The 24,441-nt window shown below is 38.7% G+C and overlaps 1 protein-coding gene across 1 annotated transcript in view; it reads right to left on the reverse strand.

Annotated features, from left to right (window-relative positions):
* Positions 1-2,046: 2,046 nt before the first annotated feature.
* The window catches only part of LOC107570649 (putative ATP-dependent RNA helicase TDRD12), a 24,377-nt gene continuing 1,982 nt past the window's right edge, over positions 2,047-24,441 (reverse strand). The window contains exons 3-29 of the mRNA XM_016256901.1: positions 23,647-23,811; positions 23,095-23,231; positions 13,076-13,195; positions 12,931-12,986; positions 12,767-12,852; positions 12,406-12,631; positions 12,140-12,258; positions 11,967-12,052; positions 11,717-11,762; positions 11,516-11,574; positions 11,300-11,380; positions 11,115-11,175; positions 10,775-10,882; positions 10,358-10,543; positions 9,479-9,632; positions 9,225-9,352; positions 8,942-9,133; positions 8,737-8,865; positions 8,364-8,481; positions 6,680-6,819; positions 6,351-6,568; positions 6,140-6,221; positions 4,706-4,887; positions 3,686-3,893; positions 3,509-3,601; positions 3,324-3,407; positions 2,047-2,295 (exon numbers count right to left, since the gene is read on the reverse strand). Of these exons, the coding sequence (XP_016112387.1) occupies positions 2,047-2,295; positions 3,324-3,407; positions 3,509-3,601; positions 3,686-3,893; positions 4,706-4,887; positions 6,140-6,221; positions 6,351-6,568; positions 6,680-6,819; positions 8,364-8,481; positions 8,737-8,865; positions 8,942-9,133; positions 9,225-9,352; positions 9,479-9,632; positions 10,358-10,543; positions 10,775-10,882; positions 11,115-11,175; positions 11,300-11,380; positions 11,516-11,574; positions 11,717-11,762; positions 11,967-12,052; positions 12,140-12,258; positions 12,406-12,631; positions 12,767-12,852; positions 12,931-12,986; positions 13,076-13,195; positions 23,095-23,231; positions 23,647-23,811 (3,513 nt within the window). The remainder of the gene's footprint in view (positions 2,296-3,323; positions 3,408-3,508; positions 3,602-3,685; positions 3,894-4,705; positions 4,888-6,139; positions 6,222-6,350; positions 6,569-6,679; positions 6,820-8,363; positions 8,482-8,736; positions 8,866-8,941; positions 9,134-9,224; positions 9,353-9,478; positions 9,633-10,357; positions 10,544-10,774; positions 10,883-11,114; positions 11,176-11,299; positions 11,381-11,515; positions 11,575-11,716; positions 11,763-11,966; positions 12,053-12,139; positions 12,259-12,405; positions 12,632-12,766; positions 12,853-12,930; positions 12,987-13,075; positions 13,196-23,094; positions 23,232-23,646; positions 23,812-24,441) is intronic.

Below are 24,441 nucleotides of genomic sequence, written 5' to 3' on the forward strand. Positions count from 1 at the left end.
TATATATATATATATATATATAAAAAAACTAATTGATAACACTGGAAAATTAATTTTTACTCTGAAGTTATTTTTAGAGAAATATATTTTCAATAATACCGTAAGGAAAAAAACAAAAAAAACAAGTAATAAAATCACATTTTACTGAAGAATTACAATACTAATATTTACATATTATTGATTAACTTCCAACCCATGTATAACAAAATGCAAAAATAAAAGCAATGATAAATAATGATAATGAAAAATTATTAATATACCTAAAAATATGTTTGGTTTTCTTGACACAAAATCGCTCCAGTTACCAAAGAAATCTTGGTTCCCTGAGATAACGGGAACAAGCATTGCATTGAATCAAGCTTTGTGGGGGTGGGGGGTGGACTCCATTCTCCTCTGAATATTAAATACTGCAAGTTAGTAAGTTGGCATCCTGAATGGCCGCTTCTTTAAGTGTGAGATCGAGGATAGGCCTGAGCCCACCATCTTTCTTTGGTGGATAGAAATAACTGCTGTAAAAGCCTAACTCGCTGTTCTCTGGCGGGACACTTTTGATGGCTCCCTTCACCAAGAGACACTGCACTTCGGAGCGGAGAACATGAGCATTGTCGTCCTGAACCAAGGAAGGCAAATGCGATACTTCTTCGAAGGAGGTCAGGCATCAGCTGGAATTAGCCCTCTTCTCTCTTGACAGATCAAGACGGCTTCTGTGGCTCAGGGTACAATGTTGCTTTGGGGCGGGGGCGGGGGGGTGGGGGGGGGCCCTGGCACTTGGTTAAGGGGTAGTGCTTGGTAGGCTAAGGGCCAGGTCAGTTGCACTGCACAGCTCCCTAAAAGTCACTGGATCTGGGCCGGACTCGTCCATGGCTTGGAGAAGCTTGGCCTGGAAAACTTGGAGGACCACCATAGTGTGAAGTAGAGACCTGCACTCCCACGGGACCCAACGCAACAGTGCGGCGCGGGACGACACTTGATGGGCAAGTGCGTGTGGGATGCGAAAGAATAAAATGATTTGCGAGACTTATATAAATTGCTATTTATCTATTGCACAAAAGCAACAAGAACAACTAATATAACAAAAATGCTTAACACGCGGAAGCATATAGAGTTTCTATTTATAACACGTGTTTAAAGCATTAAGCAATGTAGTCAATCACAGACATATCTGTTGAGGGGCAGTCGTGACTTAATGGTTAGAGAGTCAGACTTGTAACCCAAAGGTCGCAGGTTCGAGTCTCAGGTCCGGCAGGAATTGTAGGTGGGGGGAGTGAATAACGAGAGCTCTCTTCCACCCTCAATACCACGACTGAGATGAGATGCTGAAAGTTGTAGACATTATGAAAGATCCATTAAGCATATATTCGTTGTGTTATAACAGAGCTTTTCTTGAGATCGCGATGAACTGTCAGCTTTTTAGTGATAATAAAGGGAGCGCTGTTTGCTCGCATTCTACAATGCCAAACCATGCACGCAGCAGCCCATTCTTGCTTTTCTGCTAAAACTAACAGAGGTTTGTGCATGTTGATGCTTAGCCTAAATAACAAATATTTTATCGAGAGCGTTTATGCATGGATGTTGTGGAGCTTACGAGATGTATGAACTATTTTGTGTACCTTTAATCAAAGTACTGAAAAAATATATATAGGTTATTTTACGCTGGCTTTTGCGGGACAAAACATGAATGTTGCGGTCGGGAGCGGGACAAGATAAAATATTTTGGTGGGAGCAGGCGGGATAGAATCCTACAGGAGCGTGCGGGAGCAGGACTGAAAAATCTTTCCGCACGGGAAAGTTCCCACTAGTGTGAAGCGCTGAGCCTTCAAGAGGATTGAGCTTCTCGTAGCCTCTATGCTCAGCACAATTAACAGAGGTGACGGTGGCAGAGGCAGAAGAGTGGATGTGGGCCGAGTAGAGGGCGCCCCATGAATTGGTGAGGTCGTCATGAACTTCTGGAAAGAAAGGTGCAGGTCTCTGATGGGGGGCTTGTTGGCGGAGACCTGGCAGATACCATTTACCCAGGCGGCTGTGGGCGGGCTCTTCTGGGGCCGATTACTCCAAGCCGAACTCTTTAACAGCCTTCGTGAGGATACGGATGAGCTGGTTATCCACACTGGGCCGTACACCACCAGATTTTTTGGGCAGAAGGGAGACGGGAGGTGCGGGATCGCCTTCTTTGAAGAAAGCGATCCGCGAGCGTAGCAAGGTGAGACTCGCAATGAGAGCAGACCATCTCCACGAGTGCTGCCTCAGCGTGAGCACGGCCCAGGCATTCATGGCGTGGCATTTTGGAACAAACACCTACGAAATTTGCTTGATTAGATGCGGAAATTTACTCTGGATTGCTCTGGACAGGGGAGAAGCTGCACAAAGGTTAACAAATCAGGCTTCAGTATTCAGAAGAAGAGTTTCCACCCCAAGCGTAATTCAATGAAATGTGAGAGCAATGTTTCAAAAGGAAAATGTATTTCTATTTTTTTTCTATTGTGAAATGTGACCTCAATATTTCATCAAGGAATGATTTACTGAGGAAGGCCGAGTGCCGAAACGTTTGATCCATGTGCTTTTTGTATAATAAAAAAAATCTACAAATCATCATAAAATACACAAGGGAGTTCGGATCCTGCATTTGAAGTCATTATGATTTTCATTGACCTGCACACCCAAGTATTAATTTGAGTGCAGTGATTTCACATCTTTTTGATATAAAAAAAACAATAGCAGTGAAAAATAACAATGAAAAAAGTCTTAATGTACCTAAAAATAGGTTTGATTTTCTTGACAAAATCTATATTACTATTCCTTTCTATTGTAAAATATGACCTCAACATTTCATCCTGGATTCAACCCCGAAAGGTCCCCTGAAATGCTTAGAAACACGCAGCGTTACTCTATGTGTTGACGTCATTTTAACTGAAACAGGAAGACAGGGCGGGACATATCAAGCAGCCCTGCCCCTTTTTAAAATAGCCAATAGCGTTCGTTTATATCACAGCTTGGGCTAGAGCCGTTAAGCTCTGTAAAGCCGCATTTGTAAATATAGCATTCTGTGTAGAATTCAAATAGCTCCGATACATTTTGTGGTCTGCACTGACTCGCGCATGTGATCTGCTCCATGCTATCGTGTCTCTGGACCGGAGCAGAGTGTGTGTGTGGTGCGGTGGTTAGCGCGACACAGCGTGAAACCAGACTTCTTTTTTTCCTCAATGGAAAGACTGATGTAAAAATGTAAATTCCTCATATTTACACTGTTTAAATCGTTCCCTGTCCCCTATATAGTGCACTACGTGCCATTCACTGTACAGAAAAAACGAATTCTGTGGACAAACACCAAACCCAGAGGCCAAGATCTCAGCATGGACGTTATACTCGTTAATGTAGGTCTTCAGACCAGGAACACGTGTCATGCGCACCTGTGCGAGGAGAACAAATGCAGAAAAGAGGACCAGAATGTCTTCAGACTGGACCAGCAAAACCTTGTAAGGCCTCTGATGCAAACATGTTGAACACCTACCATAGGATCAACCCAGACAGTATTTCCCACACTCATCACAACCCTGGCCTGATGCAGCTTCCCTTTGATCTTCAGACTGATGGCTCTGGTCACCTGAAAACAGACATTTTTCTTTTCTAAAACAGCCATTTATGTACAAACTGAAGAAATGTTTTCTTTCAGAAGGACTACTGAGACCTTCGGGTTCCAGTCCACCTCCCCGTCGACGGGCTGCGCTCTGCACAGGATGATCTCCACAGCCTGGCCGGGCAAATCCTGGAACTGAGGAGGAAGTTGGAGAAGCTGGTGTGACTTCACTTCCTGTGTGCGGCCCTCGTCTATGAAGCAGGCAGTGATGCTGCTGAACAGCTGCTCTCCTTTTTCCGGCACCTCCATCACACGCACCCTAGAACCAATCAAACAATTATTTCCCATCAACTTAAGTTTTATTTGGGCTTATAAATATGAACATAGTTTGTTACTCAGACTCAGGCAGTGCGCTGCATAAGACAAAAATGCAGCCAAAACCACAGCATATAGTCTCTCTTTAGTGTAGATGTACGTTGAGTTAATCAGACGATGTCTCGATTATAAATCAGGGTTTAAGGAGTATAGTGAGAGTGACTCCTGGTTAACATGTAGTATTAATGGGTTGTGTTTAGTCACTATTAATACTTGTTTTATGTATGACGACAGAAAATATGTAAATGGGAACAGCTTTATTGGGCATTCAGTTGTATTACAGTATGTGACAGTTCAGAGAGTAGAACAGACCTGAAGTGCTAAAACTTGGCTGAACGTAAACACGACGCAACGACATCATAAATATGCTAATTAATGCGTGACGTCACCTGCCGTCACAAGTCTCACAAAGTCCTGTGGGAAACACTGGAAATCATTCTAATATGCTGATTTGCTTTTCAAGAAACATTTATTATTATCAATCTTGAAAATAGTTGTGCTGCTTAATATTTTTGTGCAAAACATGATAATTTTTTCAGCATTTGATTAATAAAAATGCTCAAAAGAACAGCATTTATTAGAAATAGAAATCCATTGTACATCATAAAAGTCTTTCCCATAATTTTTTATCAATTTAGGAAAGAAAAAAAAAACCCTTTCCAAACATTTGAAAGGTACTGCATGCTAATTATAAACTAAAGGTTTCCCTATTATGTGTACGTAAAGTGTCCCACTAGAGGGTGTCTACGTCATTACCGGTTATAGATGTTCTCCTCTTGAATGGCATAAAGTTCTCCCTTCAGCACTTCGACAGCACAGCGTCTCTCACTAGCGTAGTGCGCGTTCATTTCAGTAGCGAGCGTCTCGTAACAATCGTCTTTCCTGCTCACGATACGGCCCGAGTACACATTCGCTGACTTTAGGCACAGCGGTAAAACCTTTTGAAAGTCAAAAGAAACATTTACAGTCAGCCACTAGCAGAAGGGAAACAGAGACATAATCAAAAGGTCCAGAATTAATATTTAGTGCTATTGAAAAATATGACATGATCTCAAAACATAAAAGAACCAATTAAAAAAATAATTGTGGCATGAAAAACCATTAACTAATTAAATAATTAATTACTTTAATTACATTTTAATCATTAAAATGGATGTTGAATCACTTGAATTCATAAAACTTTCAATAGGGCCTTATGAAATCGGTTTCATCTTTAAAATCTATTGTATTTCCTTTTTATTACGAGTTTTGAGATTTAATACAAATGTATCAAACTATGGTAATCAAATGAATAAAAAAAAATCATTTAATCAGTTCCTTTACTTCCCCCCCCCCACGTACTTTATTCTAGACAAATAAAGTGATATATAACAGAGGTTTACCGTATAAATTAAAACGTATGAAAAATGTGTGATACAGATTCTGTGATATTCACATTTAATGCGACTTCGTATTTAAAGGGGTCATATGATGTTGCTAAAAAGAACATTATTTTGTGTATTTGGTGTAATGAAATGTGTTTATGCGGTTTAAGGTTCAAAAAACACATTATTTTCCACATACTGTACATTATTGTTTCTCCTCTATGCCCCGCCTTTCTGAAACGCATCGATTTTCACAAAGCTCATCGGTCTGAAAAGCGAGGTGTGCTGTGATTGGCCAGCTATCCAGTGCGTTGTGATTGGCCGAATACCTCAAGCGTGTAACGGAAATGTTAAGCCCCTACCATATTGTGATTGATGACAAAAACATTAAAACCCATTATAAACGAGGCATTCGTTGCATCCAGTGGGGACATAATTATGGATTATAATGACTTTTACTGTCTTTTTACGCGTTGCGTATCGCGCTGCGTAAACATAAAACCATGTCTGCATTTGTGATCGGAGAAACGACAAACATTTATAAAGAATATCTCTTTGGATTTGAGACTTTAGTCTTTGCAACTTTACAGATCTTCTTTATGCACAAGAGCTTGTAACACTCCAAAGAGAAAGGAAAAATTTAAATCCCTTTAAAGAAGCAGTTTTGTGGTTTTAAAAAAAGATAGCTCATATCGCAATTTGAATTTGATTAGTTGTACAGCCCTACTTTTGATAGACTTGCCAAATTCCTTGACATTTCACATTATACAATAGATTCCATTTTAATGATTAAATTCCACATCTCAGACAAGTTATTTTAACTAACCATGATAGTCCCAGAGTCGGGGTGTTTTGGATGATCCAGGGATTTGTTGATCATGTGTCTATCCGGACAAACTGTGCTGTCTCTGGAAAGAGGTAGCATACATTTTCAAGTTAGCAGCATATGTTCACAAATGATGCATTACTTTTTTACAATTTCTACTTGTTTTTAACACTATTAACGCCTGGTTGAAGTACTACAATGAAGCAAAGACCTGCAGAAGCCGAAGCTCTTAAGGGAGGAGCAGAGGGGTCTGTCTGTCTTCCGGTCCTCTTTGGCCTGCTGGACGCCCAGAGCAAACTGTAGCAATTCAGGGGGCAGAAGAGCGCCGCTTCTCCTCAGGTACCGCAAGACCCCACACACGTGACGGGCGTTCAGCTCCGACAGCAGCAACACCGACTGAGCTGCAGGAGAGGAGCTCTCTGCATGATCCTGTGCGCGACGTTACGAAGCAAAGCTTACAGCACACTCTCTTATATTTGAATCAGATTTACAAGTGTCCCTAAAAAAATTGTACAGGACAAAAGAAATCAAAGCAGGTACCATATCTGAAAGGTTTCTGAAATGCTCTGACATGCAAAACAGGCGGCTGCCGAAGAGTTTGGGGGAGCTGGGAAACCCATAATGCACCACGCACGTGGCGTCCCGGATGCCGAGAGCCTTAAGGCAGTCATTGGTGGTAACTGAAGGAAGAATGAAAGTTCAGACAAGAAAGAACGCTCCCTAATATTAGCACATGGCCCCATTTGGTTATGTTTTAGCAACCATTTCTTAACTTCTAGGAATGTCGTCTGTAGGTTTTTTTTTTTGTAACCATGAATAAACCTTACATATTGTGCGTTGAGTTGATATAGTAATTAACAGAGGTTAACACTAGAACTACCAGGATTCTATAACTACTAGAATGGCCATAGCGGTCATTCTGACCGTTCATACTAGACTGAACTGAATGCCATTTTTGTCATATCCTATATTTACATTCAAAGCTTCTTTCGAGGTTTTACAATGAAGCTTTGAATGTCTGTCTTCAATACGACATTTTTTGTAATATTTAATTATAAGAGATACGTGGACCGCTCCCGAATGTGTGTGCCTCGCTTCGTGTCCGGCAAGAGGGAGAGCAAAAGTTGTGAGCAAAAGAGCAGTGAAAATGTGGTATTTGAAAGTCTAAATGCCAACAAATATGAACTGAAGCAGAATATTTCTATAGATAAAACATTTTGTGAATTTCGGAAGTGATTACATACATCTTTTTTCAATACATTTCTACTTTTGCACTTTACAACGTTCTGGAGTTATTGGAAATGCTTGGATCACATGAATCGGAAACAATTCTATGCAGCCACCACTGGAATCGTGATCCATGGATAAATGGATCTGTTATGATAGTATAGGTAATAATAAACATCACTGTCACTAAAAAAAAAGCAAATTAACCTAATTAGTTTGTTTTCTTTCACAATATCAGTCTTGTCGGGGCTAAAATTAGCCTATATACGCATTAGCTATAGCATTACACTAGCATAAAATAATAATAGCCATTATTATTATTGCTATTTTGTCATACCATTGAAGTAGGCTATTATTGATAACAGCCAGGCTAGTCTTCCAGCCTAACATACTTGGAACCGTGGCAGATTGAATGACAGCACTTGTCGAATTGGAAGTGTCCACCAAGCTTTTTTACGAAAGGGAATTTTACAATAGAATATAAAAACAACTAGAACAAAAGTTGCTAGGCAACAGTGACGTGCATCTTCAACCATGGGAAAAAGTTGCAAAAGCAGAAATTATACGCCGTCTGTAATGCGAACGGTCAATTTGACCGCTTTGGCCATTCAAGGTAGAAACACTCAGAACTCTTTTGCGTTTTGTAATTTTTATAAAATAACAATGTTATATAAAATATAGACATATTTAGGAAAAGTCAGGGTATTATAGTTATATGGGTTTTATTTCAACAAAGTGATTACATTTCAAAATTTAAAAACGGTCAAAATTACTTGCTTTGGTAGTTCTAGTGTTAAGAGAACATTAAGGGAACATTCTCCAAATCTAAAGGGAACATTTTATTTACATAAAGAAACTTTTTTTTTGGCTAACCAACAAAATGTCTGCTCTAAGAACCAAAAATTATTACCTGGAAAGAAAAACCAATAGCTTAAAAACAGAGACGTGTTAACACATTTAGTTTGGTTTGACAGTTTGTCATATTACAGATACTTACCCAAAATGACTTGTGTTCCATGGCCGATGTCTTTCCTCCACTGATCAATGACAAAGTCAAACTGATCCGTCACATCTTCATGAGCTTTCAGTGTGAACACGGCAGTGTTGACCACAGCCTGAATGACAGATGTGCATTACAGTAAAATCCATCAGAAGCTGGAGCCAATCAGCATTAAGACATCAGTGGTTACAAATATTGCAAACATTCAGAATGCCAGGAAAAATTGGACAACTTCTCATAAAATCATTCTGTAATGCTGAGCATGAAAGCTAAATTTAGATTTTCACCACCACACAGGCATGATTGCATATATTTAATCTGATTGGTGGATCATTACTCATCCTTCACTGTGATTGGTGGAATTCCGTACCTTATACACATGCTCGGTCTCCTCAGCAGAGTTGGTAATGATGAGGGTTTTCTGGGGTCTAGGGGGGTGCAAGTCCAGCGATCCGAGCAGAACGGAGATCTTATCGCAGTCCAGACACAACTGAGCCCTCTGAATGTGAAACACAGACTGGATGTCAGAGCTCAAGGAGGGCGGTAGAGAAATAACTGAGTTTATGAAGACTGACCTGATGTACCCTGCCGTACAGAGCTGCCTCCTCCATCACGGTTATGATGACGGAGGGGTAAATCATGTGCTCTCTGACCAGAGCCTCTATCCCAGTGCTCCAGCGGCTGCCCACCGCGATGATCTGCCTGGGGCACGAGGACCTCTCCTCTCCAGAGACCACCTTCTGGAAGTGCTTCAGGATTACTGACATCTTCACAGAGAGGTAAAGAGCAAAAACTGGTCAGACAAATTTTGAGAATGTATCAACAGCTAAAAATGTGCTGTCCCTCTTCTCTTGTCACCTGCTCAGGTGCTTGTGAATAAAGGACATCAGCCTCATCCAGCACCAGGTGACACAGTCTCAGGAACAGGAAGCACTGAGCATCCAGCAGCCTCATCATGGTAAACGGTGTTGTAACCAGCAACTGGCCTTTATTAACATCACAAAGACAGACACAGCGACATTAAATCTAGCTTTGGTTTTGCTCCAGATTCAAACGAGTTGAAACTCTCCACAATCAACATTCTACTCAATCTACTGCAGACAAAAGCTCACAGTTTCTCTGGATCTTGAACTTTTTGGGCTCTTCCTGGTCCACACCCAGCAGCACACTGGTGGGATGGAGGTTGTAAGTTGCTTTACTGTCCTCCAGGAGTTCCAGCACTGTCTGAACCTTCTCCCACCCTGGACACAGGATCACTGCTATGGGCTGCAGACAGAGAGAAACTGAAGATGTAGCAGCAAAACTGGGATCAGATCATTAAAAGTAAGGCGGAGCTGGACTATATCAGAGATGTTCTGTGAAGTCTTGTGCTTATACAGTATGATTTTTCAGACATGCTACACCAAGCCTTTTTCTTCCCAAGCCACATGAAATCGGCAAAAATGAAAACCCTTGTTTTGTCATCATTCAATGTTATTTGATTAGATAGCCCAAGAGTGATGGGTTAGCCCATTATGCCCAGAGGTGGATCTGCACCATGCCAGACATCTTCTATGAACTCTTGTGCATATGCATGGGCTTTTCTAAACATGCTACACGGAACTGTTATTTTCATCATGCCATACAAAGTTGGAAATTTGAAATGCTTATTTTGCCCTAATTTGATGTTGTTTACACTAATATAAAGTTTCTGACCACCCCTTAAAGTGGTCTGAGTGACTAAAGTTGCATTGACCACCTTTCACATGTGCATTCAGTGTGGTATTAACTTGTAATTAGATCAACCAAGACTGATGGTAGAGGTGGAGCTGCACCATAGGCAGATGTAGCCCAGAAGTGGAGCTGCACCACAGGGCCCACCAGAAGCAAACATGGAGCTGCACCAAAGGGACCAGTAAACCCAGAGGTGGAGCTGCACCATACATTTTCTTTAAGCCATTTAGTGTGTAACTCTATTCTTCTTTGAGCTATAGCAGAGCAGTGAATCTCACCCCAGTGCGAGCAGCGAGACTGGAAACGACAGAAACCGTCTGTAACAGCATCAGCAGAGGAGGAATGTAGGACAGAGGATTGTCTCCACTGTGTGACACCAGTACTGTGTCAAAACCTCGTGCCACAGCAGGCCAACAGTAACTCTCTGCTACATTCGGTCCATTATATTTCCTCCACAACAGGAACTAAAACAAACAAAAAAATAACCTAATCAGATACAAGAGGTCAAGTATCATATATTAAAATCATTAATACAGCTGTCCAATTATACCTCACATTCCTCATTCCACATTTTTGTACACTTACAGCAGAAAGTTAACCGAGTTGGACTGACTTTCCATTGTACTTTGCAGCAGAAATGATAAATAATGCAATGAATATTCTAATATGGACAATATTAAAGCATGTTGATCGACCTTTCTGAACTGCTCACTGATGGGTGCACATGTCAGGTTACTGCAGGGTTCAACACGAAGGGCGGCGTGCACTATAACTCCTAAGTGTCCCGGATCACAGCGTTCAACCTGTAAAAACCATACAGGAGAGACTAAATACCAAAATACATATAAGAACTAAGAAATTATAAAATCCAGAATACAAACTATGAGGCTCTTACTTTGGCATCAAGAGACTCTTGGTCTGGATTGAAATCACAGCGTTCAACCTGTAAAAACCATACAGGAGAGACTAAATACCAAAATACATATAAGAACTAAGAAATGATAAAATCCAGAATACAAACTATGAGGCTCTTACTTTGGCATCAAGAGACTCTTGGTCTGGATTGAGTGGATCAGGGTTTAGAAACTGCATAAGTCTGACCACAATTAAATAAAATAAATTGGGGAAACGGATGAAAAAGATGAAGCAAATTAGATTAAATGAATATGATGTTTTAGCCCTGAGGGGCAATAGAAGTTTAGAAGTAACGTAAAACCTACCTAGAAGAGGTCAGTTGATCTTCAAGACTGGGCTCTTGTGAGAGAGCTGCCACTTTCTGCTCTTTAGAGGAGTCACTCGCACTATGAAGACACACAATCACAATTTCACGTCAATTAGCTGGGTTGCAGAATGACTAACTGGTCTCAAGTCCTGTATAATCAGGCTGGTTTCAGATTCACTTGATGCCAATCAGACACGCTCATGTTCGGTCCTACCATGATGGTGAGCTTGCAGCTGGTGTTGAAGCAATGCTGTTATTATCGGTTCGATCAGGCTGGAAATATTAAGAGTGTCATTTCACGGTCACTCATTTTCTGATCGTTATTCACTCATGCACTAACTGCTTCAATTTCAGAAGATACAAAAAATATATATATTAGTAGTAATACAATTTTGAAAGACACATCAGTACTTACTTGAGGAATCTGCTTTGAATGTGAAAGTGTGTTAAACTTCATGTATCTGTGAAAAGAAAAACCATTTACTTTATTACTTAACGTACTATTTACTAAACTACTTTGTTGGCAAGTTAATAGAATTACTTTGTATATTTTAGTTTGGATTGACACCTGACTTAATGAAGATGGTAATTCAATCAAAAACTCCATTATACATGAGTTATGAGCTATTAAGTCAGGAGGGACGAGGTTCAGGTGGAAATCTTACAGAGGCTTGTGTATGTCAGTCTGACCACAGCGTTCATCTGTGAAGATGTCAGTGGCCTCGGCTCTGATTCGCCATCCTCTGCCAATCTGAATCAAACCACAGAAATAAGAGTTTAACTGGCAGACACACACACACACACACACACTGCCATATCACTATAAACGAACACTTACAGTATCGGTTCCAGCATTGTGGGTCAGTTTAGGAACTCGAGGGTTAACCTGAGATGGCATGTGTGCTTCCACTGACACCTGTGGTTTCTGCTTCTCAGACTGAGAAGCTTCTTCTGTTTCTGAATGAGAAACAAAGTAAATGTAGAGTGATTTAAAAAAAAAAAATGCAATACACAAGTGATATTAACCCCTATAAATAACTGATGTTCACTTATTTTGTCCAACCCTTGTATACTGTATATATATTCATTCTTCATTAGCTTAACCTGTCTGTGGATCATCTTTCCGCTCTTTTCTGATGAGAATATCTGATGGTGGAGCTTTGACAGGGCAGCGTCCTTTCATTTCTAGGAGCTGGTGAGGGCTGGAGTAAATGTCCCACGCCAGGCTGATAGGAGCGCGATCTCCATTCATGTTCCCTTCCAGCGCACTGGACTTCTCACTCACGAAACAGGCAAACTTCTTCGCCACGAGCTCATGGTTCACACAGATCTACACAATCACAGTGAATTGCAACATAACATTTAACCTAAATCATCTGCAGTCCATCTCGCTTGTTCAAAATCCTGCTCAGGACAACTCTGTGTTTTGAGGATGGCAAAATAATGCCATGTAAACATATTTTACCTTTGTATTATTGATAGTCAAGTAGAGTTCAATGACAGAGCAGCCTGCCTGCGTTTCACACAGAACGGCTTCAACCAGAGTCGACACTAAAAACAAGCAGAGCCTCAAAAATCACCAAGTACTGACAGTAAGCATGAGCTGGATTAACCAAAGCACACTTTTACCTTGTAATAGATTGTGCAGGTATTTTGTGGCAGAGCTGTCCCATGTTGAAGATGGACTGTGATTCGGACAGATACAAACAGTGGCTCAGAATGCATGCATGATGAACAGTAGTGCAAAAAGGTTTCTTCAGGAGATCTGACTTACACAAGCTCTGCTGTGTTTTCTGAGATGGGCACCTGCAGTGTCATCGGACGAATTCCAGCCAATTTAAAGCATCTCACTCTGAAAGGAAGCTGCAGGAACTTCTCAAGAGGAGTTCTTACACTGAGAGGAAAAAAACCTCTATAAACCCAAATACTAATGTAATGTGGATGTCCTGTGGATGAAGCTCTGTGTCAACTGCTGTAGCAACTCATAATGTAATAACCAAGCATACTGTAAGTATAAGTATTACATTATTAATGCAATAAAATGTTCATAATGTAAAAATTTTCTCTAAAAGGTAATAACATCTTGGGCACATAATATAATAATTTTTACATTCTGAGAAGTGTATTACACCATAAACATTGTCATATTGTTATAATTGTAAAACATAAAACATTTGAATTCCCTGAAAGTAGATTTTATTTTAAATCTGTCCTTTTCAAATCTTTTTTGGTCATACATATACGACATCATTCCAAACTGCAAAGTGTTTAAGCTCACAATAAAAACAGAACATTGTGCTTTTGTAAAATAAAGAAAACAAACAGGAAGCACTTTCTGTCATCTTGGTTTCCTTTCTGTGAACTTGTTTGTGGAGCATGTCACAAAAGTGAACCAAATGCAACATACAGGGTTCGTACACATTTCTACCAATACATTTCCATGACTTTTAAGACAATATTCATGACCTAAATGTTCCATTATTTTACAATAAGAATAAAAATCTGTTCAAATTATCATAGCACATGTTAACTAAAATGAATGACTATTAATGCTACTCGTTTGCTTTCTTGTTTTAGTAATAAGTACAAGCTGCAACTGCGCCAGACCTTACTCCACATTTCACATCACTGAATATTAGCATTTATTTAACTGTGTGGCCAGGATGGCAATTTTGTGTTTTATTTTTTTGTGTATTTTTGCTGCTTAAATGCAACAAGCGGCACTTTAGAGCCCTGCATTTCAGCCCGAGCCCAACGGCCCCAACTTATGTATGGCTTCGGGACAAGTTTCACGTCATAGCTCAGACACGCGCCAGGCTTGCTTCCTCCTTCTTTCTATTTTTTATATTTTAGATATTCCAGTCGGACTCGGCCAGTAATTCTGATAATCTGTCGGATAAGGGCCGGACTAGGGCATATGTTTGAGGCCCGTGCAGGGTTCTGCTGAGCTTATTTGGTAGCAAGCTCAATACTCATATGCACGAGCGCACTTTGGATGTGACTGCACACCGCCTCTGGAGCGCGTGAGTACCGAATGGCTTAAAAAGACGTGCAAATAAATAATAAAATTTTCTGACGATGCAACAATGACCCGATTAGGCAAGTGACTATTCTGTCAACTGTCCCGAAACGCGAGTGAAAGTCTTGTATCGCAGCGTGCAGCAGCTCTTGTAGCGCAGACAAGATGCGCCGATGTGAAGCCGTTTTAAGAGAAAGTCAAAGAGAGAAGACGCATACAGCTGAATCACTCACGCTGTTTTCAAATAACTGATTTGATCAGTCTGTGTGGACTGGACTCAGTCTGGAGGTTTGATTATTACTCATCAAACCTACATGTTATAGGCTATTGAATAAATGTGTGAATATCCATCATTTTAAAGTCAAAACTGCGGGAATGAGTAAAACTATGCGATATAGCCTATGCGCAATCCCGCACCGAAATTCAGGACCTGATTAAACACAATTCTATTATACAGAGTTTTGTGAAATAGATTTCAATGACTTTTCCAAAACTTTATGGGTTTATAGAAATTGAATAAAGTAATCAAATGTAAAATAACATTGCATATTTGACTGCATTAAAGATTAATCCTTATTAAAGTTACAAAAGCTACTCAATCAAGAGCAGTGAGTGATTTCCTTGTCTTTTGTTGTTTGATTAACATTAAGATAGTGCTGTCACTTTAAGACAATGCACGGATCCAGTACACCGATACTGCACGTTCAACCGACTATTAGTTTGCTAGGATTCTCACCAAGATGGGCATTTTGAAATTTTTTGTGTGAATGTATCCATTCAAGCTCAAGTCTTGAAAGAGAACTCTGTATTTGCGCGCTCTCCGAGACACGGGTTTGGCACTTCGGATGAAGCTTCTCATTCACATCTTCTGGCTCTAGTTAATATTTAAACTGGCAAGGCTTAAATGAGTTTAGTTTAAACACCGATAGCAATGTGTGCTGTTCAGGTCTCACTATCAACACCCGGGTGATGACAGCATCAATGACTCATACACTCGCCTTGAACAAAGAGTGTCCACATTTTTTTTGTTTGTCACTGTTGTTATAATGTATTGGGAAGCCAGAATGCATATTTATCGACAGAAACATACATTAGCCGAACTCTCTGTTTTACATGTTATTTTTAACCAACCATTTTACAGATGCATTGTCAGATTTAAGTTTAACCACGGTGCAAGTGCGTGCCGAACCGTGGGCGAAGAACGGTACAGTTTGATTTTCTTACACCCCTAATATATACATTATTTATATATATATATATATACACACACATATACAGTATCTCACAGAAGTGAGTACACCCCTCACATGTTTTTAAGGACTAAAATCAGTGATCACAATATCGTTATTATCTTTCAAATTCTAATAAATAAACTCATAAAACAAAACAGTACAAATAAAGTGTAGCACATTGTTGTGTAGCACAAGTTGCCACATGCAATGGCTGTGGCAACTTGAAAGAATACTATGGCACAGTTATCGCTTTCCTTATTCAAAGTGATTTTTTTATGAATATATGATTGACCTGAAGAGTAAAAGCTTCATCATACACTTGGAAAGTTATGAGCTATATCACACTCGGAGACACGAGGGGTGTGACAATACACTTAGCTCACGAGATGAGACAAAATACAGATACTTGGTTTACTAGAACGAGACAGTATTTTAATACTATTTTTAAGAAATGTTCAATGATAAAATATTTGTCTTTTAATCACAAAAACCAAAACAATAAATTTGTATTTTGAAACATTTAGCTAATCTAGAGCCGTAACTAATGATAATCTTGGTAATCAAGTAATACTGATTATTTTGACAATTGAGTAATCTGATATTTGTTAGTAATAAAAATAGACCTAAGTGAAAAACAGGTTTTATATTGACTACTTGTATATATATTAAACCAGGGGTTTTCAACCTTTTAGGACATGTGCCGCCCACCCCCCCCCAGTTTGTCTAATTTCACTCGCGCCCCCCCAACATCCAACAGTGTGTGAGCGGTGCCCATAGAAACGCTATCACAGTGCGTAAGTACCACATTGAGATGTCTTGGGCTTAAATGGCTTAAAATTACTTTAATGTTTAAACTGACAAGACTTAAAACACGTGAGAATGAAAAACTTCGAGGAAGCAGCACTGGCCTGATCGTTAAGATAGTTTTGGGGGGCTAAGGTGACAGATAGGGGGGCTGAAACCCACCTAAAAAGGGTTTAGAACCGCCCCTGGTATAGCGTGCGTAATTATACTGAAACATAAATATATATAACCAGTTTACCTGATTCAATGTGATGGATGAGCCTGTTTCTGAGATAACAACATGCCAATCAGTGGTTGGATTTCTGACATGGCTAATCATAAATCATCTTACACTGTCAATAAGCGTGACCAGGGTTGCCAGGTTTTCACAACAAAACCAGCCTAATTGCTACTCAAAACTAGCCCAAAACTACAAAACACAGCAAGTGTTAAAGTAGCCCAATTCCGCGGGAAAACCGCGGACTTGGCAACACTGACTCGAGCCAACTCTGCTCTAACTATCGACTAGCATTGGGAGACCTAGTAGATGGCTAACGATTTGTTAACTCATATTCATAAATTTTCAAGGGAACATCTCTGAATTAACTGATGGTTAACGCCCCCCTGGAGCGCGCGCCACAGGTTGAAAACCCCTGTATTAAACCAACGATGAGACAATAATAATTGGTTCAAATAAAGTATCAAAACCAAGTAATCACATGCCTTTATTGAACAACACTTTTAAAAAAAAACAATGTAACATGCTTATACATAATATTATATATTATAACAAATACCTGCAGAGGGCGCCAACGGCCTGGTGATGTTTAATTTTACTGCGTGATTCAACAACGTTTAAATCCATGTAATTTTAATATTTGGCCACATACAAACTCCATTTGAACTTTTATTTCGAAATCGCGATGTACACCAAATCACATAATAGAAATATGTTGATGTATTCTCCTGTGTTTGCATTGTTTTATAAATGATTTACGTTATAAATTTAGTGAGATAACACACTGTTTTCCCAGATGAACGTTAAGCAGCCCAAACTCACAGCATATGCAGAGGAAGAGTTTGTGGACCGAGCGGCTGAGATGGAGATGCTCCACGCTTGTAAAGTGCAACACAAAGCGCATCAGACTTTATATGCGTTCCCAAATGAAACCTAAACAAACAGCACATGTAATAAAAGACTGAACAATATAATGCAAGCACTATCAGAGGTTTTACCACAAAATCAACTTTTTACTGATATTGCGAGACCACTTTTCACCTCCAAGAGTAATATCGGGAGTTCTCGTGCGCTGCTAAAAGATATATCAGACGCGCTGCATGGTTAATTTTGCGATAAAAGATAATTTTTATCAAAAACAAAAATTAATACCAATTTTTTATATACTGCCTTTTAAACATTCAAGTACTTTTCAAGAACCTTTTCATTATTATGGCAGTTTTTAAGGGTTTTCCAGGACTTAAATTTGAAAAAGTCAAATTCAAGTACTTCAAGCACTTTAAGCACCTTGTACGAACCCTGCCTACCCGAGGGTGTTTTTATATCAACCATTTAAATAAATAGATCATAAAAATTCTTAAAAAACAGTATAACTACATAAATAGAAAGTGGACACATTTTTTCATTTTGGTGCATACAACTTAAAATGTGCTTCTGGGTTAAAGCGCCTCAAAATGACAGAGCACGTCATAATCATACAATTAGTAAGATTTTTATAAAAATGTTGGGTTCAAAATGTAGTCTAATAAGACTTTAAATGTAATAACTTATTTTGCATAAAACTATTTTACACTTTGTGCTCAAATTTATTATATTGAAAGATAATTATTATATTTTAAACACGATTTACATTGTGTGCTGATATTACCTTATGAACTGTGATTACATTATAAGTTGCCACAGTGTTTTCAAAATGTAATACATTTATCATACAATAACCTATTACATTGTGAAAATTTTTATTATGAGCCCAAGATTTTATTACATTTTGAGATTACATTATGCTTTTTTTTTATTACTAGGGGTGCGCCGATCCGATACTTCGTCTCGGTATCGGCTCCGATACTGCCGTTTTCTGCCGGATCGGGTATCGGTCAGATGAGACTGATCCAAATCCTTTAAATGTAATAACTTATTTTGCATAAAACTATTTTACACTTTGTGCTCAAATTTATTATATTGAAAGATAATTATTATATTTTAAACACCGATTTACATTGTGTGCTGATATTACCTTATGAACTGTGATTACATTATAAGTTGCCACAGTGTTTTCAAAATGTAATACATTTATCATACAATAACCTATTACATTGTGAAAATTTTTATTATGAGCCCAAGATTTTATTACATTTTGAGATTACATTATGCTTTTTTTTATTACTAGGGGTGCGCCGATCCGATACTTCGTCTCGGTATCGGCTCCGATACTGCCGTTTTCTGCCGGATCGGGTATCGGTCAGATGAGACTGATCCAAATCCCATATTCTGCATATACTATTCTGTGTTATTGTTAAGTCCCACGAAAGGAACAAAAACATTACAAAGCACCATAAAGTTTTCGTGCACTATAATCCAAATGTTCTGAAGCCCTTCCATAGTTTAATGTGAGGTACAGATTAATATTCAAGTCATTAAATTCAAGTTCTCAAACTCTTCTCTCCGCTGCGGCTGACAGAGGTCAGTCATCCTCCATTCAGCATTCAAACTGCGCGTCGGGTTCGGTTATGGCAGTCAAGACGATAAAACTCTCCAAGATGATACAATGTTCCTATTATTATACTTCATCTGTAGATAAAGATGTGATGTATAGAGAAAAAAAAAAAGTGGTTTTGCATAAAAGGACATTAACTTGCTGGAGTTTAGTGCTGTTTCTAAAGCATGTTACTTTCTACCGGGTGTCTGTTAGAGATCACAACACTGTAACTTCATGCGCACAGTAACTGAAATTGAAAAAAATGTTAAAAGAAAAGGCTCAAACTATTACACAGGTATAATACACTACGCATCAAAATCCTCTTCCCTTTGTGCTTTTAACTTTTCTGTGCGGAGCGCTGCTTGCTGTGACTCAGTGTTGCTTCAAGCGTGTTGCCGCTCCATATAGAAGCCTTTCATGTTTGAATACTTTAGCGCAATGAAAGATTATTAATAGCCTTTCTTGTCTTATCTCTCATATGTTAAAAGAAAAGGCTCAAACTATTACACAGGTATAATACACTACGCATCAAAATCCTCTTCCCTTTGTGCTTTGAACTTTTCTGTGCGGAGCGCTGCTTGCTGTGACTCAGTGTTGCTTCAAGCGTGTTGCCGCTCCATATAGAAGCCTTTCATGTTTGAATACTTTAGCGCAATGAAAGATTATTAATAGCCTTTCTTGTCTTATCTCTCATATGTTGCTACCTCATTACTGTGCTATACATTTAAAAGAAATGTCTTTTAATTTTATAGTACAGACGTGGCCAAAAGTTTTGGCAGTGACAAATTTTGTGTTTTGCAAAAGTTTGCTGCTTCAGTATTTGTAGATTAATTTTTCACACGTGTCTATGGTATACTGAAAAACAATGATAAGCATATCTTAAGTTTTAAAGGCAAAAAGTTTTAAGTTTTATTGGCAAAAAAATATAACGAGTCAATATTTACAGTGTTGACCCTTGTTCTTCATAACCGCTGCAATTCGCTCTGGCATGCTGGATATTAGCTTCTCGGCCAAATCCTGACGGATGGCGATCCATTCTTGCCTTATTAGTTCTCAGAGTTGATCACAATTTGTGGGCTTCTGCTTGTCCACTCGCCTTTTGAGAACTGACCACAGGTTCTCTATGGGATTGAGATCCGGGGAGTTGCCTGGCCACGGATCCAAAATGTCAATGTAATGATCTTCGAGCCACTTCTTTATCACTCTTGCTTTGTGACATGGTGCTCCATCATGCTGGAAAATGCAAGGATCATCACCAAATTGCTCATGGATCGTTGGAAGAAGTCGCTCTTGCACTTGCAGGACGTTTTGATACCATTCTTTATTCATGGCAGTGTTTTTGGGCAGAATTATGAGAGAGCCCACTCCCTTGGTTGAAAAGCATCCCCACACATGGATGGTCTCAGGATGCTTCACTGTTGGCACAACACAGGACTCATGGTAGCGTTCACCTTTTCTTCTCTGAACAACCGATTTACCAGATGTCCCAAACAGTCGGAAGGGAGCTTCATCAGAGGAAATAACTTTGCACCAGTCTTCTGCTGTCCAATCCTTGTACTTTCTGCAGAATTTCAGTCTGTCCTTGATGTTTTTCTTGGAGAGAAGTGGCTTCTTTGCTGGCCTTCTTGACACCAGGCCGTTGTCCAAAAGTCTTAGACTCACTGTGTGTGCAGATGCTCTCACCAACCTGCTGCCATTCAGGGCTCTACAGTGCGACCATTTCAATCGCATTTGCATTAATATTTAGGAGCACCTGTGCGACTGACCCGATCATCATATTTGTGTTTGCGCTGAGGGAGCTTCATAGGTTCTAATATACGTACGTGTTTCTGCAGCGTTGAGTAATGCATCAGACATATCCTCTCATTATAACAAACAAAGTGTTGACTGGGTGTAAATAAGATATTCATTGTGCATTGTAGAGAGCTTCGTCGATTATAATGGAGTTTTGTGAGATCGGGATAAACTAAGATGAGTGACAGCTTTTAATGATTATTAAGGGAGTTTGCAAATGTGATATTGATTTAATACAACAGTTCATTAAACAAGAAGTTTATTAAGTGACTTATATTTTCTGACAACAACACAATTGCCTTATTTTGCTCTATTTCATCAACGAAAATAGTTTTTTTTTTAAAGTAACAGCTGAGCCGCTGCCATTCAAACACAGTGGTGATTCGTTTATGAATGAACTGCGTTTTTAAATTAATCTAGTTAGTCAATGATTCAATTACCCATTCATAAAGACAGTCACGTACTACGTTCCTGAATGATTCAGCTGTTCGAACGAATCAATTGAATGAATTATTCAGTGATAAAATCAGTGACTTGACGCCACCGGCTGGCCGTTTTAGTTTAATTTTTAAAGCATTAAGTTATTTAAATAATTTCTATATTCAAAATGTTATATTTAAAACATTAACCTCAACATTAATTTATGAATTTAATTGCACTCATGCGGCCTCTGAGCCTCATTAAACGTCTGAAAATACACATACAAGCCTCTTGTGTGTTCTTTTGTGCCATCCCTGTAGCACAAATTTATTTCTTAAATACTGATTTCATTTGATTGGTAACTTATTCTTATTCTACTTGTTTTTATTCAGTTGTTTTAATTAGAAATTAGAAATGTTAAAAAGCTTATAAATATATGTTATTGATTTTGACATAAAAGATGACGTACTTTTAATAAAGTTAGAAAAATGCCATTACAAAGGTAAAAACTAAATTCCCTATAAATCACTTTAAGGAGTCAACTATCACCTCATAATGGGAAGGTTAATTTTTTTATCAGAATTTTTGATTACTGATTAGAAGGTGCTCCTAAATTTTTGACCGTGCTCCTACATTTTTTTAATTAGGAGCAAAAGCGCTCCTAAAAAGAAACGTATCCGTAGAGCCCTGCCATTCCTGAGCAAGCTCTGCACTGCTGCTGACACGATCCCATAGCTGACTCCTCAGGAGGAGACTGTCCTGGCACTTGTTGGACACTCTGGGACGTCCTGAAGACTTCTTCACTGCAGTCGAACCTCTCTCCTTGAAGTTCTTAATGCTCCGGTAAATGGTTTTTTCAGGTGCAATATTCTTTGTAGAAATTTCCTTGCATGTGAGGCCATTTTAATGTGAAGCGATGATGGCTGCACGTGTTTCTTTGGAGGTAACCATTGCTAACAAGAACACAATGATTGGAAGCGCTTCTTCCCTCCTTTTATAGCAATCAGTCTGCTCTTACAATCTAATTAGTATGATTAACCTGACTAGTACTCATTCACACTTTCACATGTGCTGCTGATATGATTAGTCAATTAATGTTAGCTGGTCAATCGGTGTCAGGATCAAAAAACAGTGACATTTGTTTTTTTGTGAAAAGTTAATTTTTTTGACCAATGAAGCTTTTAGCAATTATTTAAAATGCATCTGATCACTCTACACAATAATCTAGAAACAATGTGAATGAACACCACAGCAGCTTAAGCAGCAAAACACAAAATGTAGGTCACTGCCAAAACTTTTAATAAAGTAATAAATATATGACTTGTTTTTCATGAATGTATTTTACAACAATACAAAGAGCAATGTTTAACATTTGACCAGATTTAGCCCTACACTTATTCACTTTTATTTGTTCCCCACAAAATAATGTTGTTTTATTTCACTAAATGTTTAGATTTTATAAAATTATTGTGCACTCATGATTTTTCTAGAGTAACTTTTGCTGCCGAATTATCCACTAACCTAGTTTATAGTAGTATTTTTGTCATAGATTATGATTATATATTTAGTCATTTGTTGTTTTTCTTTACAATGAAGTTGTCTATATGTGGTAGGTTGTGTTCACACACCAAAGAGTGATGATCAGGTCAACACATTGAGGTATAGAAATTCTACACGGATTAAAAAAAAAAAAAAAATGCACTGGTATCAGATCGGTATCGGTCGATACTGTATCGGTTCTGAAAAAGTGGTATCGAGCCAGCCCTAGTTATTACATTATGAGTTTCTACAGCTGTGCTTCATCAGATATAAACTGCAAAACGTCTCATACTCATCTGCTCTGACGATGATTCGATCTCCGTGGTCCACTAACAAGCACCAAGCCTGAGTGTCCACCATCCCCTGAAAGACCGACTCGACTACAGCTCGACACCAACTCTTCAGAGCCAGACTGAACACCACACACACCTGAGGATAGGAGACAGGAAAGCTTACAGGGCCAGTCACCTGAGAGCAGACAGGCATTATTCAAAGCCATTAAATCAAACAGTGTCAACATACTCTCTCAAAACATACTCCTATTTTACCCCCTTTAAATGAACACCAACATTTTAGTTTAATATTTATATAAATGCACATTTGTGACATAAACGGTCAGCTTTTTTAAGGTTTGTTTTTTAATCAACTGTTTTCCATTACATCATTTTAAGTCAGAAAGTTCATTTTAAGTCATAGTAAGTTCCTTTAGTTGTGCCCCAACTACAGTGGCACGTAACACCACCGGACAAATCAAACTCTTATAAGCATTTCATGTCAAATACCCAAAAATTAAACAAACAAAGTTATTATTATTAATGCATATCTATATTCTGAAATGGCATACCAGCCCCTCCTTCAATTCAGCAGGCTTTAGCTTTTGAACGTCCAGGTCGACCTCATGGTAGAAGAGGTTCATTTTCACTCTCAGGCTCTCATATTCCTCTGGACTGTCCGGCTGAATGCCTGGTCCTTTCAGAACTCGAGCCCACAGACATCCTGGATCTTCAATCTGACACAAGACAGAGCGTGTGCGTGTTATATACCAACTAATCACTGGAGAAGACTGAATAATTATTAAATATACTTCTGTCAGCTTTTTGTGTTTTAATTACCATATACTGTATACACCAAAAATAACAAAGTAATAAAAAGATACAAAGGATGATTAGCTTTCTTTTTCAATATGTCTATGAAGGCAAAAACAGCAATAATGCTCAATGGAGTCTCTGTGACATTATGACATTTCGAAAGTGGAGACTGGGCACTGCATGTGCTGAACTTTTGTTCAGAATTCATGTAATGGACATGTAAAATAATATATAAAAAAAATTGCAAAGAAAGTTTTTTTTTTTGGGATAAATAATTAAATGATTAGAAATAAGCCAATACTGTGCTGCCTACTGTAAAACGACTTGGACTTCAGTGCAAATACATAAATATAAATAAATTTATTGTCAAAAATTGTAATAAAATATCACCCAGTTTTTGTAAACAATCAGTGTTACATATTTGACATCCCAGCAAGAGCCTTACTATTAGGGTTATTATAATTAACTGAAAGCATAAAAACACTTATTTTATATTTAAAACTTAATTTACTTGTTTATAAAACAATTTACTTGGGGGGGGGGGGGGGGGG

The sequence above is a fragment of the Sinocyclocheilus grahami genome, unplaced genomic scaffold, assembly GCF_001515645.1.
Source record: "Sinocyclocheilus grahami isolate Dianchi unplaced genomic scaffold, SAMN03320097.WGS_v1.1 scaffold1487.1, whole genome shotgun sequence".
In the NCBI taxonomy this organism is placed as follows: Eukaryota; Metazoa; Chordata; class Actinopteri; order Cypriniformes; family Cyprinidae; genus Sinocyclocheilus; species Sinocyclocheilus grahami.